The following is a 20,898-nucleotide window of genomic DNA, read 5'->3' as shown; positions in this document are numbered from 1 at the left end:
ACCTTTAGCATATACAATATATTCTCCCCATCAAATACATTGAAATATTTAGGCGAAAGCTGCAGGTTACATAACAGATACTTAACATTAAAATGCTTTTATCAAAAATAACATATACAGGGGAATTCAATAAAGAAAATACAAGAAAGTGCAAAAAGACATACATAAACACGCACATATAGTAATTATTCACAAGCCTGAGAAAATTAAAAAGGTTTCAGTTCATATTAGGTCATGCCTGTAAGAGGTAAGGTGAAGTTTGGTTGTAGCCACAGACTCACAGCAAAGAAAGCTTGCCCCTCAGCTCTGATTGGATATTGAATACTGGATAGTCAAATAATATCTTAATCTGAGCTTCCCTATTGGCTATTAAGGAGGAAGCGTAAAATGTGGGACAAACCTCTACCTGTAGGTTTGATTTCTACTCGTAGACTTCATTTATAGCTGTAAACTTGGGATTCACACATACAATTGAGTTATGTGTGAACTTTTTTCAATCCACAAACAAACAGATGTGTAATTTATTTGTTTGGATGTTTTTTTACACATTCAAACATTTGAATTCATTTGATGAAAACGTTTTCACACATTTGAATGTACTCATACAAAATGTTTTCACACATTCACATGTGGTGATACACAGCTACAATACTTATGACCCTATTTTGTTTCCATACACATTCTGCTTAGCATTATGAAGATAAATGCAGTTTAATTCAATTACAGAAGTAAATGTGGAAATGAAAAAGATAAATACAAAAAACTGGAAATAAATAAAAAATGAAAACACACCTTTACAGAATTTAAACGTATTTATCTTTAATTAATTGTCTACATGAATTCATTTGGTTTTTCCTCGTGTTCCCTTTAGGTTTGCCACATACATTATCCGTACAATACCAGCCCTAGCCATGCGAGGGTAACACAAAACGACTACCGCCCGAACAGGGACTTGAACCCTGGACCCTCAGATTAAAAGTCTGATGCTCTACCGACTGAGCTATCCGGGCTCTAGCTACATTACCATAGCTATATTATATAAACACCGACATACAGTAAGTAGCTGTATTGTACTTTACTGCGGCGTTAACTAAGCCTATATCTCTGGACCGCTCTGGACGTTCCACGCGTCCGTTTGTGGTTGCACGGATGAGCCAACTCTAGACCCGGTATGAGCTGACAGACCACTCAGAGGGGTAACGTGTCTAACTACGTTTCTAGCATTAAGTTTACTTTAGTAAATTGCCACCACACCAGTGAACGATAAATACAACTGATACGGAGCTAAATGAGCAGGGTAACATTAGTTAAACCAAATGTTTTGAAGTGACGTTAGTCAGGTAACGTTTTTAGCTCTCTTAATGCTCCACAGCTGTTATCTGTTTTATTCTCATTAGAAAAAAGCACCATTTCAATTGAGACACATCACAAACGTCACTTTTAAGACTAACGTTAGCCTTATCTGTGTCTAAAACGTCCGCTTTTTTATTTTGTTAGCATAAATAGTTTACAATAGGCAGTCAGGAAGTGGTAAGAAAACAGAAATTCACTGATAGGCAGACCACCATTTTTCAAGATCTACAAGTATTTTGACTATCATTCACTTTTTTTCTGTTGCTATGTTCAGGTTGAAAAACATTATCAGAAACTGCTGGAAGGATGAGTTATGCTGCTGTTTGTGCTGGTTTCCTTATAGTAAACAGACTCAATTATTTTGAAAGGGGACTTCATTAACGTTTTGTCCATTTGAAAAATGAGTAAAAGAACAGGACTTGTTTCAATATCAGGATAAAGAACTAGGCCTAATTGGTATCTTAATAGATTCCTCTTGTCACAAGACTCTTATTATTCTTGATCATCCATAAGGTTCAAACAGTTACATGTCAAATAGTTTGAAGAATTATTTGTAAAAACCTCACTGAAAGAAAAAGTGCAGAAATTGTGAAGACTCTTTAAACTAAATTATTTTGAATATTTAGCAAGGAATATATCCATACATATAGCAAGTTAACAAAAAGGTAAGGTATTCAAGATTCATTTAACCAGCATAATCTCTGAATGCTATTAACTTAAAAACTCAACTCATGTAACTTAATTTAGTAAAATAAATATGACTTTCTTAGGAAAGGAGACAGAGGATAGAGGAAATATGTAGTACATTACATCAGCAACCACAAAAAATGTTTCCTCTTTCTGTCTAAAGAAATGTGTTCACACCACAAATTACGGAAGGACATGGTCAGTGTCATGATGGGGTGTTCATGAATGAATTCTTGAGAATTTTGATTTGAAGTGTAAAAAAATGTACATTTTATAATGATAATAGTCAATCTCAGGGACACATTTTCTGTATAAGAAAGAATTTGAATATTTCTGTAATACAACAGCCATTTCCCATACAAATAAAGATTATCCAAGCTTTTAGGCCTTTTAAAATGACTTAAAACTTGTCTTTATGTAAAATACAAAATGGAATTAAAAACGAGATGAGATGAGAGATGAGATGTACCTTTATTGATCCCCACAGGAGAAATTCAATTTGACACAGCAGCACAAGAAGAAAGAAAGAAATTTCCATGATTAAAATATAATGTTATTATCTGGTTTTGTTAAGAGGTGGTTATGATTTTGAACTAACTGGTTTACTAACTGTTTACCTAAAGTTTGTTTTTCTGTAAATTGTTAATAGAATTTTTTTTGTGTAAAAGCAGAAGTTGTCGCCTTTCACCGTAATGTATGTAGTGTGTGCAGAAACACATCCATCAAAAGGGATGAAAAGGAGATGAGGCCCCAGCGAGATTTGAACTCGCGACCCCTGGTTTACAAGACCAGTGCTCTAACCCCTGAGCTATGGAGCCCGTAATGGTAAAAGTGACGTCACTTTGACCTAAATAGTTGAATTGCAGCCTGTACATCGTACACTGTCGATGCGTTTTTCATTATAATTTAGGTCAAAAACAAATTCTGTGTCGCTCAGTGCTCGCTGAGATACGGTACAGCCCCAGCGTGGCGCCATTGCCCGAAACAGGAATAATATACAATCTTTGTCAAGTGAGAAAGACGCAGCAGCTTCTGTTAAGATGACAGCAGATACTGTAACTTAATACATTTACAAACACTTACAGTCAATTAGTATCACTGCAAAAATAATATTGTATAGAGGCACCCTCAAAAAATACCTGGGCTGCGTTGAACTTCCAAGATTCCGGTTTACGGATCCATGTTCGGACTGTAATCTGTCCCCAAAAAAGATCGAAGTGCAATTTCCAGTTTGTCCACCAGGTGGTAGTATGTAACCAACTTCAGAAAGAGCAAACTCTGCATCGCTTTGGCTTCACCCTCAGTAAAAGAAGCGGCTTGCCAGTACTTTTAAAAGTGCAAAAGAGGGGAAAATAAGTTTCATTACATTACAATATAAGTAACTCGAGCAATGCTTTATTTTTCACTCACAGTTGTACAATGATGGCACTTATTACCACGTAGAAAATATTCGACGAAATTTGAAGGAGAAGTATATCAAATAAGTCAACTGAAGGTAAAAGTGGGTGTTTGGATCAACAGGGGGACCCTGGCATTAGATGTTTTGGGAGACACTCTTTCTATTGGTTGTCGAGCCAAAGTCACCATGGGGGTTTCTGGGCGTGGTGAGGGTGAGGGGGCTTCCTCCCAGTCCCTTCCAGCTTCATACCAAGTTTGCCCACAGAAAGGTAAAGATGGACCCGAAAGGATAGCACTGGGATAAACATGGAGGAGTTTATTTCATCGCAACATGGACATCCTATTATCTTCTTACCTATAACCCATTAAAGGGTCTTTTTCTGATTGGGGTTTGAATTTTATTTAAAAGACAAACTAGGAGGATTCTGCTCTGTGCGACCACCTGGGGTTGAAGGGAGAGACAGAAGGAGCCATGGTGGAGTCGAGTAGACGAAAGGCTAGATCCACTTCATGAAGAGGTCTGTGACGGTCCTGGATTTTGTTCCGACAGTCCTGGACTAGGAGAGTGGAGCCAGAAGATCACATCAACAGGTGAATGTTTGGTTCAGGTCTCGTTCTGTCTGTGTAACGGTGAAAACGGCCCAATGTGATTGAGTGAATAAATAAATTGATGCATATGGACTAACCAAGTGTTGAAAGTTGGTATTTAAACAGTTGCATCAATTGAAAACTATCAGGATGCCGCAGTAAATCCCAGACTAGCCACACTGTAATGACACTCATTTAAAGTTGAATTATGACACAGACTTGCAATTCCGTGGCCACAAAATCTTATGATACGACACATAAAGCCATTGGCTGGGGGGCAACAACACATTAGTTTCATTTGTCTGTAGTATAAACCTCCAGTGTTATGTTAAGTGTTCCCGGGATCCAGACCAGTTCTCTGATGTGACCTGGGCTGGAGAGTCGTTACTACTGAGGTTGCGCTGTTGGAAGCCACTTTCTCAACATTTCGGTATGCTACGCCCAAAACTACTGGAGAAAAACACACACTAGCTGTTGCTGTCTACACCCTCCTGCCGAGGCTGGGTTTGTTGGGTGTATATGAGGATATAAGTAGCCGAAGCGCAGTTTTTCTGCGTGTTTTCGCCTCACCGAGGAGATTCCTTTAACCGTGGCTGGACTCTCACAACACGTACGAGGCCGTCGCTGGAAATAAACGACTCGTCGAATAAGCTATCGGTGTGTCTGGAGCAATGACGAGCACATAGAAACCACAATATTTAGGCCGCTTCATTGTCTGTTTACTTCGCGGCTGTTTTAAGCTCGTATTACGGTGTTATAACAAAGACTATTGAGCGAGGACCGTGATTTCCTTCTCCGGTTGGCCATGCGAGGAACTCGGATGTTCACAGAAGAATGTGTCGCCTTCTCCCGGCGTTAGCTCAGCCGCGGCTTCATGTAAGAAACCTGGCTTTATTGTGTTAGCTTTGGGGTACAAGTCGGCCTTTATTCATTTATCACGAGGGAGACAGACGCTCATACACTCAGAGAAAGCCAGAATGAAACCGATAACGAAATAAAAAGACTGCTGTGTAAAATTGCCACCTTGTTTGCTGTGTGGTTGGCCTCTGTTTCAAACAGGCAGGCTTTATTTTGGCAAACAAATCCCCCACTCATCTCCGAGAGGCTTTGCGGTACTTCGAGCTAACAAATAAGTGTTTTCCTGGTATTTCATCATTAATTTCCTCTCCAGGGCCAACAGTAACAACATGCTCCTGGCCTCCGCCGTGGTGGTTTGGGAATGGCTGAACGAACACGGCCGGTGGCGGCCCTACAGCCCCGCCGTCTCCCATCAGATAGAGGCGGCCATTCGGAGCGGCGACCCCCGCGGAGGGAGCGTGGTCCTCGGCCAGGTGGACAGCCGGCTCTCGCCGTACATCATAGATCTCCAGTCCATGCACCAGTTCAGACAGGATACAGGTAAGACAAGGATAGGGGAGAGTGCTGGGAGCGATAGAGGTGGACTTTGGGCTTTTTAATGAGGGTTCATGGCCGTAACCCCCCCACCCCCCACAGTAGTATAGGAGAATGCTTCAACTGGCTTTAAAAAATGTATTATGGCACCTTAATGTGTTGTGTTTTGCTGTACAATCTGCGTCTTTGGCTACTGATCATGGTCTAGACTTTTTACAACCTTCATGCCCTAAATGATTGTTGTGAAAAACACACCACTGTGTATCTACGCTGTGTGGCTCTGTAATCTCTTCTGTCTGGGCCCCATCATATAAGAAATTCTGAACATTATTTGAGACTTAGTCATTCTACCCTGTGATCCTGCTATTGTTCAACAAAAGTCCAGATGTTGACACATGATTTATTTGGGTCTCTTGCAACATGGGGAAAAACATCTCAAAAGACACCAACTCTGTGTTTACATAGCATTGAGTGGGGGTGTGCTTTGAATTTCTAATATATTAGGCCAAATGTAGACTGCTAAGAGCTCAGCGCAGCTAAATTGAATCTCGATTAGTCTCACAAGCTCATATATGGTGTTCAGAGCTACATCTGGGGACAGCTATGGTGAGTTTTAAGTAAAATGTGGACCGGAAAAATTAAACAGCAAACCCAGTTAAGAGTTTTTCATTGTACAATTTGTTGTAATTTCACATATTGACCTGTTGTTCTGCACTGTAAACAATCAACCTAAAGTAAACAAAACCATAACATCACCAGAAGACATGAATGACACTCTTAGTTTTAGTTTATGTTGGTTTGTGAGTGATCACGTTATAGTTTATGGTCCTGATTTACAGGAATTGATAGTAAAGGGGCCATTTTTTTGAGTGTAAAGTCACCGCAATAGACTCATGTAAAATATGCAGATGAGAAATGCATTTTTTTCTAAACTCAGTAGTAACACAACACAGTGGTTGGATACTTTTCAGTGGGCAGGGAAATCTTACCTTTTTGCTACTACTGATCCAGGTTAAATAGGATGACAACCTAACATGTTTTATAATATGTTACGGTGTTGTGTAAAAAATAGGAAATGGCATCTAGGATTACAAGCCTAGTAGCATGCAGGACCAGGCTGACACGATAAGACGAGTAAACAGCATCACAATATTATGCACTATAGTGATTTTTACCCATATCCACTGATACTACTTTTAAAATTTAAATATTGTATTGATTCAGCCCCTTTTCAAAGTTAAGAGTAATGTGGAAAATCTGTCAGTGAGACCAAGAGAAAGAGAGAAAGTGTGTGTTTGTGTGTGTGTGTGTGTGTGTGTGTGTGTGTGTGTGTGTGTGTGTGTGTGGTGTTGAGATTCAACAGCATGATGATTTGGAGCAGCTGTAAATGACCACTGAGTTAGCTGCATTCTATAGCCCTTATCCACTAGCAAAACACACACACACACACACACACACACACACACACACACACACAGGCGCTCAGCAGCTGCACACTCCTGACATGAAGAGAAGAAACAGAGAGACCTTGATTCTGTGGAAAGAATGGAATATTTCAAGGCCTAATGAGCAGAAAGTTCACTTTAGTTGTCCTCCCTCTGTAGCTCCCCCTCCTCTCTCTCACTCTCTCTCTCTCTCTCTCTCTCTCTCTCTCTCTCTCTCTCTCTCTCTCTCTCTCTGTCTCCCTGGGGTCTTTCGCCCTCTCCCCCTTGCTCTCCCTCTTTCTTGTACGAGTATTTAGTTTCATCAATAGGCAAAAGTCCCAAGGGCCTTTCGGTTTTGGGAGAGATAGAAAGATATGAGTGTGTGTTGGGGGGGTGTAGCAGGAGTGGGAGTGGTTTTTGGAAAAGGAGTGAGATAATTGGGGAGTCTCTATTCTCTCTCCCTCCCTCTCTTGCTCTCTCTGTCTTTCGCTCCTCCACCATTGTAGGATTTTGTCGAACAGATGTGAGTTACTCCATTGTGGCTGTGACACACACACACACAAACACACACACACATACACACAGTGAAAGTCAGAGGTTTTTGAGAAGCAGAACAGACCTCAGAGACAGAGGGGAGGGAGTGTTGGGTTTAGGGGGGTCACTGATTGTTACAAGTTCAGTAAAGTGGAACATGAAGGAAAGGAAAATATTACATCCAATATGAAAATGACATGAAAAATAATTAGTTTCATATCTTGTGAGATTGTAGCTACAGGTTGTAAAGAAAACTTATCCAAAACAGGTCTGATAGGAGAGTTTAAAGGACACAGATTCAAGAAGCGGATTTAAAAGTTTACTGAATCAAAAAGTGGATTCGATATTGGATTAAGAATTGATAACATGCTACTTAATCTCAGCCCTCGTCAAAGATGCCAACGTCAATCCCAAGAAGAAGGCTTGACAGAGTTTATATACATAATACTGGACCCATTTCTCCCACTTGGAAATTAAGAGGCTGGATGTGTCTACTTTGCACACAGAGCTTTTGGGCCATCGGACAAGCTCAGACAGGTCTTTCTGGGTTTTGCATGCAGATGGGGCATTGGAGTCTATGAGAATGACACCTGGCATGACCCCATGTTCACTGCAAACACCAAGAGAGGCAAGCCTGCCGGTTATGTTTCTGTCAGTCATATGTAGTATGAAAGGAAGCTTGGGTGCCTGCCATCTATCCCCTTCCCAAATCTGGTGTCCAGCATGATGCCGTTTATCTTACAATGCGCAACATTTAGGAAACGCCTCCAATCCTCAGCGAGGTCTCTCTATGAAAGCTTTGCATTTCTGTGCGACAAGTGGGAGCTGCCTTCCCCGAGAGCGGCATTACTGCTAGCACTTATTGGAACGATCTTCCTGCACTCAACCTCCCAGAGATCTCTTGTCAGCTGAGGTTGGAATCTGACAGTAGATCAACTTTCTGGTCCTTGCGGATTTTCTCTTCACTGCTACTTGGATGCGGTTGTGCTTCGTTTCTCTTGCAATTAGTTGGTGCAGAAAATGTGTTTAAAATAAAAAAAAAACCTCATACTAAGCCTTAAGTAACATTGTTGTCTCATCAGACCTTGCAAGACAGACAAGCTGCAGGTTCTCTTTACAAATGTTGAACTCAAAGTGCAACTTACCGCTACAGTCTGATGCCTCTATTCTTATAATACAAAATCGGAAAATTGCTCATGATGGAAGAATCCCATCAAATGGTTTTGAGGCTGCATTTTTGCATTTAACAGGAGTTTGGAAGGGACTCATGTTAGGAGGGGCTAATCCTAACAGAAGTGTGTCAGTCAGCAAACGTCACGCCCGCTTCAAAATGACTAAATTCAAGCTGCTTGGACTGAAACCCCCTAAAGTGTGATTTTAAAAATGAAAACATGCGTATGTAGATGAATTTTGTCATTCAGATAAAAATGGGAAAAATATGTTTTAATTTTATGGGACTTTAAAAGACTGACTTGTCATCACTTTCTGTGAGGGCAACAGCATGTAGCTCCTCTTCGTTCCAGCTGGTCCTGCTGAAGGAGACACATTCCCAGACCCCCACAATGCCCCGGGGCATTAGGGTCATGGTAGGGGGGGGGGGCAGGGGCTCCCTAGAGATGAAGAGGAGGGGTTACATTGTGGTGACAAGGAGGGGGAGGGAGTCAAACCAAACATTTAACACTGACTATGTTTATATGTACACAACAACGCAGGTTACCGGGACAAATCAGGTTACAGCAGGAAATTACAGAACAAGTTTACATACACTGCAAAAACTCTTTCGATTACACAATATGAGACGCAGCTTCTTCTGCTTTTTGTCTGAACATATGGACTGAAAAGCACAGGCTAGTAGTGAGAGAGTTAACTGTGTGGATGTGCTGAGAGAAAGCTTTGGTCAGACTTTGGATTGATTTATTTTGGATACAAGAAAGCAGCGTTAATAATGATGTTTCTATTATGAAAACGATAGTCAGCCCTGCCATGCACTCCCTGTGTGAAGCCTTTCATACACATGCAAAAAAATGCCGTAAAAAACATGCCGTAAAAACTAGAAAACAATAGAAATCTAGCTGTTTTTACTGGGTTTCTTGTATGTCATACGTTGATTACGAAAAACATGTTTCTACATCATGTTTTAGAATTTGGATCACTATAGAAAGCTGACAGCAACCTGATTGCTTATCTTTATGTAACCACACTGACTGTAGTGGTTGACTGGTGTCCCTGCATGAATTCGCAGGAAATTTCTGATGCTGATGACACATTGAAAAAAGGAATTTTTTAAACTCTTTTTAACCAGGAAAGATACATTATCTGTTTTACAAGGGCGACCTGGCCAAAATGGCAGGCTAAACTAGGTGTCATAGTTACATAAAAACATACATTATTCATTTACAACAATCACACAACCCAACAAAACAGTACCGGAGAGACACGAGAAAAATTAAACTTTACTACTTAAAACAATTACATTCCTTTAACCATGAAGATCCACTGCAGGTTGGATGTTTTTTTTTTATCTTTGGGTTTTGGACAGTTGTTACTTGCAGTTAGAAGACCTGGGTTTTGAATGTGGGAAATTATGATGGTATTTTTCACCATTTCCTGACTAAAAAGACTTATTTTGGACTGTATCTCTTGTCTTTGGCTTTTCCCGTCACACTTAGGGCCTCCTCTCCGTTTGTCTTGAATCCTCCTCTTTCTATTGTACTTTCTCTGGTCTACCTGATCTTTCTCTCACTATCTCTTTCTCCTCTATCACGCTTTTTCTCTGCTTTTCTCTCTTACACTCTCTGAAGCTGAAAATCGACTCTGAACTCAAAACTCAGGGGACGGGACTCTTTCAAGGTGAGACAAAGTAGAGACAAAGATGGAGAGAGAGCTGAAGGGAGTAGGCGGCACAACAAAGTTCGACGGGAGAGGGGCGGGGGGGGGGAAAGGTGCGGAAAGGGCATCAGGAAGTTAAACGGCAAGGACGAATGTGACTGGAAGGAGATTTAATAAGAAAAGATGGTGAGAGAAGGAGACAGCTTAAAATCAAAATGTAGAAAGGAGCCGAGGTGAAGGACAGAAGGAAAGATAAAAATGAAACAGATGACGAGACCTGACAGCCACTGAAATGGGAGAATGAGTGAATAAAGGCTTTCATCTGAAGTCTGATTTCTTAAAACTAGAAAAATAATGGATAATTTGGCCCAAAATACGGTGCATTTAGATGAATTTTAGTCCTAATAAAAGCATTTTTGCATTGTTCTGAGAAAGCGGTAACCTATTTCCCATCCAGCTGTCAAGCCAGTCGCTTGAAAAGTTTCAAAAAAAAGCTAAAACTAAAATATGACTTATTATGCTTATCTTTCAACATCATCTCTTCAATAAATACAACTTAGCTTTACATTAGTGTATTGGACACAGCCTGTTCTTTCTGTTTTCTGTGTGGACACATCATAAATCACAAGAAAATAGTGAAAAGGAAACCCAGAGGAAGGAAGATGAAAGAGGTGGAGAGGTCAGAGCGGAGCTTTTTTTCTGAGTTGTTGTTGTGAAACTCTGCGTGTCGGGTTACTGTTACTGTGAGGCCTCTGGAGGGACATCACTCACCGCTCCGCAACACACACGTACAAGCAGCGGGCGTATATGCAAGCATGTGAAGATACAATAAATATTTATGTCACTGGTGATTCACTTATCATGAATCCCACTGCAGTTAGAAGAAAAACAGATTCCCTTAGAGTATCAAACGTCAACGTCAAACCTGAAAATAACCATCTATAACCAACACTGATACCACCTAAACTAGACCTCTGGCAGCTTTTTCAGCCCGTAACCAAGATCCATAACTGTGAAGCACTGACCAGACATAAAGCACACACACACACACACGTACAGTGCCTGTGGCTGATGACTCTCATGTGATGGGGTTTAGAGGGGCTCACAGGGAGGCAGTAAGATGAAATGCAACAAAAATAAATTGAAATGGAAAGGCAGCAGCAGTGCCAGAGTATGTGTGTGTTTTTGATTGCAGATTTAAAGGGGTACTCCGTGATTTTACACGTGAAGTTCAGTTTACTCATCACGAGGAGTACTACACCTGAAAAACAGCTGTATAATTCATACTTCTGTGGCTCGGAAAGGAGCTCTCCAATATTTGAAAAATAACCCTGACGACATAATCAGGGTTATCTGTCTCCTGTCTCTTTAAGGCCACTGTCCCGAGGAACCCACTCTTCACTACTTTTTGTTGTTCTTCACTCAAAATGTCAACCTCTTAAATACGTCCGCATCGAGCCAAAATCTGATCAGAAATATGCAAGTGGACAATGCAAACAACACATGGAAAAACCTTAGCAACAACCTTAGCAACCAAGGCTATAGAACGGATGACTGTTTATGGGCATGCATGGTAGAAAGAAATGTCACAAATGAAGCGTTCAGGACAGGTTGAAGCCTTGGCTTTTGACTTGGAGGGAGCATTTCTTCATACCTAAATTAAGTTTTAGAACTTTGATTATGTTTAGCATGGACATCTGACATCATAACAGTATATAAATAACAGAAAATCCCCTTTAACACAAAGCCTTTACAAACTGGAGGTGTGGCGTTTAAAAGAAGTGATCTTAAAGGAGGCAGGGAAGATCTAAAGAGAGTTGCATGATGGGTAATGTAGGATTAAGTGTTTTTGTTTTTTGACCCATACTAGGGGCTAAAATATATCTCAGCCTGTGTTGCTTTGATTTAGACAATACTTTTTAATCTATCTGTTCTCAACTTTATGGAAGTGTATTAATGGCAAGAGTACCCCTTTAACAGTTTTTTTTCGATTTACAGCATCTTGTATAGGCCATATGGATGTAGCTACGTGGCTAGCTATGTAGGAGGATGATGCACCCATTCTTATTCCCAGCTACAAAGCTCTGATTTGTCGACTGTTTCTCCAACCAGCAGAAATAGTTGTCAAAGTACACAACACCATACCTATTTGGGCAGCAATTCAGAGGCTTGGAACCAGTTTGATGGAAACATTTTTTCAAAATGTTCAAAAGTCAGGGTAAAATTGTCCTGATAATCGGATCGAAACAAAGCCATAAACATGCTGACAGAAATTTGGATTTGAGGGTTTCCATTCATTGAGGGGAGAAATGGAAGAGGGAGAAGTAAACACAGGAGCCAACATGTTTAAATATATCGACGTAGCATTAGTAAGAAAAGGCAGAAAGAGAAAAGAAGAGAACGAGACAGTGAATGAACAGACGGCATCATGAGGAGGGTGAGAATTGAAATTTACAAATAAAAGGAAGGAAACAAACAAGAGGAAGTGTGTATGTATGTGTGAAAGTGGTTAATAACAAGAACTTAGTGAACTGAAAGGTGTTGTCTGGGTGACTCGAGGTCAGCCTAATCTTCTAGATCATTTGTGATCTCTTCCCATATCTTTCAGACCCCATGTTCTCTCAACCATTATCTTACGCTTCTACTTCTCCTTTTAACTCCCACTTCCTCCTCACACTCATTTTCTCCTCACATTTGAGAAAACAATTCCACTGTCGCTTGTTTCAGCTCTATATTCTCCGTTTCACTCTTTTTTTATCTCAGTATCAGTTCTCATGTTTGTGATAATTCACTTGATTTGACTTGTTCAAAGTAACCACAGGTTTGTCTCCTTGTCATGGGTGGAAGTTTCATCTTAGATTTTTAATCTTGATAGAGATACTATATATACGTTTTGTCATTTCCTCAACCATCCTTGTCGCCCCGTCCCTCTGCTGCTAGAGGCTTCTCAGGGCTGTTTGAGGACAGCGAATAGAGGAGTAGAACTAGAGGTCAAGGAATATTTTAGAGTTCAAGTTATCTTTAGGAAGATAGCAGTAATTTCAGTTTACTCGCCTCAGGCTGGGTTCAGGTTAGGACAGAAATCTTAGGTTCTGGATTCAAACTGGGACAAGTTTCAGGGGTGAGAGATGGAAAGAAACATGACTTGAGATGGTGAGGAGAATTTTGTTACTCCTCTAAAGGGTGGATCCAAACTCTCAAAGGCACGAGGTCATAAAAAGTTTTGGTTTGCATTTGTGGATGATTTAAGTGAGTCAGATGGGCAGGGAAAGCCCTAGATAATTGTGTGTGTGTGCATGCATGTGTGTGTGTGTGTGTGTGGAGGAGAAGCCTGTTAAGAGTCTCTGCCTCTCCCTACACTGCCATCACCGCTATAACTGTGATAACAGTCCTTTATTAGACTTGACGCTGCCCTGGTCGTCGCTTTGTTCTTTAAGTTCAGCAGCCTCAGAGACAGACATCTCTTTCTCTAATGTTAAAGTATTGTATTAGAAGCTCACTAAGCTCCACTGACTAGACATTTTCTTTAGATATAGTCCAAAGGAAATATGCCAAAAAATCATACCAAAGTACTAAAAATGCTATATCCATTTCAGCTTAATTGACTTTGATTAAAGGGAATCATTTTTTCCAAAGAAAACACATGTTCTTCATATCATCATTTAATGGAAAATTCAGATGTTTCAAAAATAGAGAGATCTAAGAACACTATTCTAAATGCCTGATAGTCATATAAAATGCTGAACTTGGTGGACCCATAGACACAGCAGGCTAGTGGAAGAGGTTAAGGTCCACCTACACAAGACTAGTTAGTGCTTCAAAACCACATGCAGTAATTCAAAACGCCATGATTGTGCTCAAACACCTGTGTGAGTTGGGTTAATTATACAGCATCTGAAATTTGCAACACTGTAGACTAGAACTGAACAAAGAAAAAGAAGAAGTGCTTGCCGGCTTATTCCTTAAGCTGAATTTTCCCACAGAGTTGCTGATATTCATAGTTTCAAGAGAAGTGAGAGAACCCTCTAACTGTGCATGAAGTGTGACCCGACCCTAACATGTGCTCGCCTGCTGGTCAGTCTGCAGCCGTGTGTGGGTATGTGTGTGTGTGTGTGTGTGTGTGTGTGTGTGTGTGTGTGTGTGTGTGTGTGTGTGTGTGTGTGTGTGTGTGTGTGTGTGTGTGTGCTCAGGGAGGGGTCAGTCAGTGGTAGAGAGAACAATAAAGACCAGATGGCCAAGTCTCTTTCTCCACCTGCTTCAGGCCTCTTTGTCCTCTCTCCCTCTCATACATTTCACACATTTCACTTTCTATCACTGATTTTCCTCAATAGTCACACATATTTCACATTTACTTCTACCTTAAGTTTAGCTCTTTACCCTCCAGATAGATGTTGTACAGTCAATTCAGCTCAAGTGTGTATTTTCTTGGTTTTATTAAATGACTTACAATTATGTCCTTTTCACTGTATTAAAACCCTTCTGTCACACATGCACACTAACAAACACACACAGTCTGACCAGTGCATAAACCTCATAGTGGCCACACCCAGACATGTTGCACTTGATTCCAACTGTGACTTACATGTGAAAGAAGTAGCAGGCTGTGTGCTGATCCTTCTCTGACAGATGAGAAATTTAGAAGGGGTGTGGTACTGTGAGAGAGCAGCAGGATTCAGGCTTTTTTCTGTATTGCCGTCTGTCTGTGTGTGTTACACAAAAACACACATTCCTACAGCTGTAATCATCAGAGCCAATAACGCCTCCTCTTATCTGATAGGTATTGGGTAATTTGTAGACACGAGGCATGCCTTAGCATACCTACATTCATATAAACACAGTTACAAAAACACACACACACCCCGTCCTCTGCCTAAAAGTCTAAATGTGACTTACTATCTCTTTTCTAAGAGATAGTAAGTTTATCATGTACGATTTGTAGACAGAGGCTAATGAAGAAAGCTTGGCTACGCTTGCTTCTAGCTAGCTACATTAGCTAACATGTTGGGTATCCTCACACGCCTTCTCATGTCCCAGTTTACCTATTTTTCCTCAAGTTATTACCATACATTTTTGTAATATTCTTGTTTTGTGAAAGAACACTGAAATTATGACTAAATAACACACTAACTGTATGACCAGAACTCTAACGGGAGCTAATAATTTAGCTTAATAAGCTAACTAGCTTGCAAACTGCCTTGAGGTAGCCTTTTACCTTCTGTGTGTTAAAATGAAAAAGAACTGGCTAGGTATAGTCATATCATAAATAAATCTTCTTAACTGCCTTAATTTGCTACTGTAATCATTAGATAGTTGTTTTCCAAGCATGCATTTAAAACTGAAAGCTTTTGCTTGTTTGTTTGTTAAATGTATGCTAACTGTGCTGGCTAACACAGCCACATGTCAGTCACAGTGGTGTCTTGGGGGGACAGGATGAAAGTATATTGGCAGCCTAACTTATTATCGTCATTCTTCATAAAATTAACCAACAAGTCCAGATAATACACATACACTCACATGCTCATACACATACTCAAAGCATCAAAAGCTGACACCAGGTGTTTACACCATGTTCAGAGATGAAGTTAGGTTGTCCTCGTCGTGATAAGACCTTGGCCTGATTGAGGAAGTCCAGCACGGAGCACAGATTTAACTACACACAAAATACACAGACGCTATTTGACAGTTATTCTCAATGCCTAACTCCCTTTCCCACAATGACTCTTTCTGTATTCAGACATGCACAAAGAAAATATCCCTTCAGGGATCAATAAAGCTGCATATTATTTTTTGTATTATTAGCACAGTGGAGAGGTTATGAAAGAGCACCCGTGTGGTTTTGTCCTCTTAGAGTGGACACCTTTATTTATATTACCTTTATTTTAAGCCCATCAGGTTAACTAATTCTCTGATCATAAAAAAAAAACAACAAAAAAGTCACAACAAGATTAAAAAAAGAAGCAGCTTTGGTTGTGTCCCGATTATAGTGGAATTAATTCATTTTGAAGAATCAAGTTTTTATGCCAGTGTGAAAAGATAAGACACACTCTGCATGCTGTTTCATTGTGGTTTAAACAAAACTTGAAGAAGTAAAATGATCACTGATTTCAGACTAATTATGCCATGTATGTGGAGCTGCCTCAGTCCCAGCACCACTAGGATCAGCAGCCTCTCCTGCCTGATAGACAAACAGCAGTGTGGCTTGGCCTCAGTCTGCTGTTTGTCTTAAAGTGAATGAAGATAGAAATGAGATAGAAATTACATTTCACATGGTAATCAGCGGGTCAAGTGTTCCTGCCAAGCTGGATTCATTCAAGAGGATTCAGCACAGGGTGTGAGAGGAGGAGGAGGAGGAGGGGTCATATACTTTCACAAACACCGCTTTTCGTCTTGTCCTGTATATCTGTATGTAGCTGTAACACATCCTCTGTCCCTCAAAGACATCTATTGGCATGTGAGGATCTTATTTTTAGATATCCCTGCAGTTATAACATCTCCAAATGAGTCACTGTACAACTATAGACACAACAAACACTACAGGGGGTGATATCTCAGTTTGATTATTCACTCTCAGTCTGTCTCTCACTCTCTCTCCATCCAGTCCAAACAAATGCAGCCCCCGTCCATTGAACCCCTTTCTTTTGATGTCTGTGTACCCATACCACTCTGCCAATATCACCTCTTTGTACTGCTCTCTCTCTCTCTCACACACACACACACACACACACATATATATCCCTTTCTCCCCTCGTCCTGGCATTGACTGAATAGCTCGTTACCCCTAGAGACAGAGGTAGTTTCTGGTTGGTTGGTTTGGGGACCCTCCTTCCATTCCTCTGTCCCGCTGGGAGACAGAGAGACATTGTTATGTTCTGGTTATTTATTTGTAGTTTTGATTATACGTTCAGTTGTGCTTTTTAGCAGCGCTTTTATCAGTAAAATAAGGAATTGAAACTGAAAACACAGGCTTATGAGAGTATCAATTTGACTTATATGGTAAAGTGGGTGAAGTGTAGAGTATTGAACTCACCACCCTGCAGGTCACAGCATCACAAAGCTGCCATCCCTCAATCTTATCACTATTTTGATATGTTTACCTTCTTATGCATCATGGCTGTGTGACCATTAGTTGTTGCATAAGCAAATTGTAAAGTGCATTGTCTCAGTCTATTTATTTATAGGTAAAGGAAATGCAATATTGACCGTTAATGATGGAGCATTGCCTCACTCAAGCAAGGAGATGTTAATTGTTGAACAAGATGAGTGTTATTCATTTACTTTCTTGGTCAGACAGTGTGGTGATTTTAGCTGGTGTGCATGTGGTCACAGCCTGGCTGAGTGTGATGTCATTAAGTTTGTCCAGAGCCCCTGGCTTATACAAGATGTAGCTGACCAGACTATTATTAATAGTATTTAGGTTTGTCCTTTTCTGTTGGTTCTGTATTTCTAGGTTTTATTAGCATTATCTTTTTAAACTTTTTTAGTTTTGGTTTGGTTTTGGTTGTTACTTTTTTTGCTGTGACACATTGTTGAAGATCTTACTAAGCTATACATTAGTACAACATCCCTATTTTAATGGCTTTGCTTTGCTTCTACAACTTTGTGTCTTTTATTTGGTTTATTGGTTTATTAGCTGATGCTATTTGTTAACTATTGAAGAAACTTATCAGGACAAAGAAAATCACTAACGCACACTTTTTCTACTCCTCTTTCTTTTTCAGGAACCATCCGTCCAGTGCGGAGGAGTTTTTATGACCCAGCCTCGGCCCCGGGGCAGGGTTGGCAGTGGGAGTGGGAAAACGATGCGGGTTCATGGACGCCCTATGACATGGAGGTGGCCATTGCCATCGAGAGCGCCCACAGCCGCCAGCAGCCCTGCCTCGACCTCACACCGCTCGGCTTCTGCTACCTCATTGATTATCAGAACATGACACAGGTGTGTTTGGATACTTATGTTCTTTAGACTTCAATTTGAAACATACCTTTAACTCTGTTACTAAACAGGTGATATTTAGCTTTCCAAGCAGCAGAATGTGGAGGAAGATACATCTAAGAACGCTTAAAATAATGTAAAATAGATGACATAATGCCTTCAAAGTTTTCCTAAATGTCCCCAGTGGTCAGAAGTGTCATGGACTGCTTTCTCTGTCATCCTGCAGGTGAACAAACAGAGCCAGAGGTGTCGGAGGATCCAGAGGCGTGCTGACATGGCACACCCTCTAGTGTCGGGGCCTCTCCCCTTTCAGAAGGGAGGAGGAGGTGTAGGAGGAGGGGGAGGGCTAACAGGAGCCCTGCTGGGTGTTGGGGTATCAGGGGCCAGCATGGGTATTGGAAGCTCTGTTTACCCCAATGGGGGCTCAACAGCTACTGGACTGGGCCAGCCTTGTTCCTGCCAGCAATGCATGCTGGTCCTTAGTGTGAAAACAAATACAGGAGGAGCAGGGGGAGGGATACAGACTTTAGGTAGACGTTCACTAACCATGCAGCGACCCAAGAACTCAGCACCCATGGTCCCCAAACCCCTGAGTCCATCTAAATCAGCCACTCTGGGACGAGGACAGCAGCAGAACTCCAACTCCAACTCCAACTACTACCAGACGCTGCCGCACGGCCTGGCCATCTCCAGAAACACCGCCTCCCCGAGAAGGAACGCCCAGCTCTTCGCTCAGTCGCTGGCCGCCCTCACCGCAGGCACCTCCTCTCTGGGTATCTCCTCGTCTTCCAACAGGCCGCCTCCCCCATCCCTCCCGCCCCCTCAGCCCCCATCATCCAACCCGAACCTGAACCCTCCGTCCCTTCCGGCTAAGCACTCCTCCTCATCCTCAGCCAACGAATCAGTGCCAACCGCCACATTAATTACCCCTGCCAGCAACGTGACCACGCCCCCTTCTCCCGTGCCATCTCCATCGCCGTTGGTGATGAAGCCGCAGCGCACGCCATCGACAGCGGCGACAGTGTGCCATGCCCCGTTGCCACAGAGATCAAGCTTAGCCGGGCTGAGCAGACCAGCACTACAGAGGATTGCCATGGCCCAGTCCAGAGCACTCATAGCCTCAGGGTGAGTGAAGCAAACACACACACACACACACACAGGAGCTTCGTAAAAGGCCTTTTATAGTTATTTACATGGTCTGAGAAAGATGATGGTGATGATGGTACACTCTAGAGCTGTGGTCACCATGTCACCATGTTTTCATCCTTACTGCAACAAACATCACAAAGCTGCAATATCAGAAAAGCAAGATTCATAAAGCTCCTGCTTTGTTCTGCTATTTTAAATTCAGAATAGTCAGTAACAGTTGGTCTTAATCTAAATCAGCCAATTTTTGCATACTGGATTGGTTAAATGTCATTATTATGCTATTATTTGGTAACGTTTTATTGGCATATTTTCATTACAATATCCAAATTTAATCTCATACCGCATACTTTCCCATAGCATGCCATCCTATTCACAAGCATTTATTAGTCTGCACAGGCATGCACTGAGAAACGCTCTTGACAAACGCACATCAACACATTGACATTTGCACACTTGCATGTACACACACGAAAAACACTCTCACAAGTATGCATGCCTGAACATGCAACGCTAAATATGTACACACATAAATCACATGCATACGTACGACCCTCTTTAAGTCCCATCAGTTGGTGTCATGCTCGTCGGTTTGAGAGGTGTGACTCTTCAGTTTCATCTTCATTCTTACTGAAAAATTCTCTAGTTAGTTGGAAGTTGTTGTTCCGGTTGTATTTTGGGGTTTCAGACCTGTTTAACATTAAAATGCTAATTTCTTTCATTAGATACTGGATGTGTTGAGCAATATGCACTAAACTAGCTGCTTAAATATCACAAAAATCATGATTATTTTGCTCAATATTGAGATAACGATTATTTAACACTATTACTCATTGACTTTGTAAACATTATGCATTATTGAACTGTAAAGTGACAGTGGATTTCCCTAAACTTTAAATATAATTCAACTGAAAAATAAATAAAATTTGATGAATCGCCCAGCCCTACACTTAACAGAGGTGAAATGTGAAACGAGTGAAGTGGGTTTTCTGTAGTAAGCCCACATCACTCATGAGAACAGATAGATTAAAAGGCAGATGACGGCAATGTAAGATTCTAAGACAGATAAGATTCAGCAGTACCTGACTTACCAGCAGGCAGTGAACTCTGGTGACCATAAAATGTGAAACACTTATTCAAATACACGTTAAGTAACAATGTAAATAAATGAGAATACAAAGAATCTTCATGAAAAATGGAAGCAAGTCCAAACTTTGCTTTATAAAAATATCAACCTGACCTTGTAACTGTTTACTTGGATTCCTGTGGACAATTTGTCTTTGTCCTTGTGTGTGTGTGTGTGAGTGTGTGTGTGTGTGTGTGTGAGTGTGCCATCGGTGTGCGTCAAAAGTCAGCAGAGCCTTCTGTGTGTTGAACATCTGTGAAGTGGCATCTGTAGAGCAGAGGAGGAGGGAGGGAGGGATTGTGGGAGAGGACGGGTTAGCAAGTGTGAAGGCCACAGGTCAGCAGTACCTCCCTCTTGAAAGCTATTTTATGCATATAGCGGTATGTGCGGTGCAAAGGTCTGAGCAGAGGGAGCGGCGCTCTGCAAGGGGTCCACTCTGGTTTCCACATAACACACAAATCACACCATCACACAGACACAATCAAAAATAC

The 20,898-nt window shown here is 41.2% G+C and overlaps 1 protein-coding gene and 2 non-coding genes across 7 annotated transcripts in view; 1 reads left to right on the top strand and 2 right to left on the bottom strand.

Moving 5' to 3' along the window:
• Positions 1-937: 937 nt before the first annotated feature.
• Positions 938-1,010, bottom strand: trnak-uuu. The gene has a single exon. It is a non-coding gene; the product is annotated as a tRNA-Lys (tRNA).
• Positions 1,011-2,785: 1,775 nt separating this feature from the next.
• On the bottom strand, positions 2,786-2,858 carry trnat-ugu. The gene has a single exon. It is a non-coding gene; the product is annotated as a tRNA-Thr (tRNA).
• Positions 2,859-3,321: 463 nt separating this feature from the next.
• Positions 3,322-20,898, top strand: part of LOC121881192 (E3 ubiquitin-protein ligase DTX1-like) — a 32,852-nt gene continuing 15,275 nt past the window's right edge. The window contains exons 1-5 of one of the 5 annotated variants that reach the window (XM_042388877.1): positions 3,322-3,707; positions 3,848-4,029; positions 5,198-5,424; positions 17,924-18,138; positions 18,362-19,260. In XM_042388877.1, coding sequence (XP_042244811.1) covers positions 5,214-5,424; positions 17,924-18,138; positions 18,362-19,260 — 1,325 coding nt within the window. In that variant the 5' untranslated portion in view covers positions 3,322-3,707; positions 3,848-4,029; positions 5,198-5,213. The other 4 variants (XM_042388868.1, XM_042388884.1, XM_042388893.1 and 1 more) reach the window with 4 other exon arrangements.

The sequence above is a fragment of the Thunnus maccoyii genome, chromosome 2, assembly GCF_910596095.1.
Source record: "Thunnus maccoyii chromosome 2, fThuMac1.1, whole genome shotgun sequence".
In the NCBI taxonomy this organism is placed as follows: domain Eukaryota; kingdom Metazoa; phylum Chordata; class Actinopteri; order Scombriformes; family Scombridae; genus Thunnus; species Thunnus maccoyii.
This window is presented reverse-complemented; position numbering and strand designations above follow the sequence as displayed.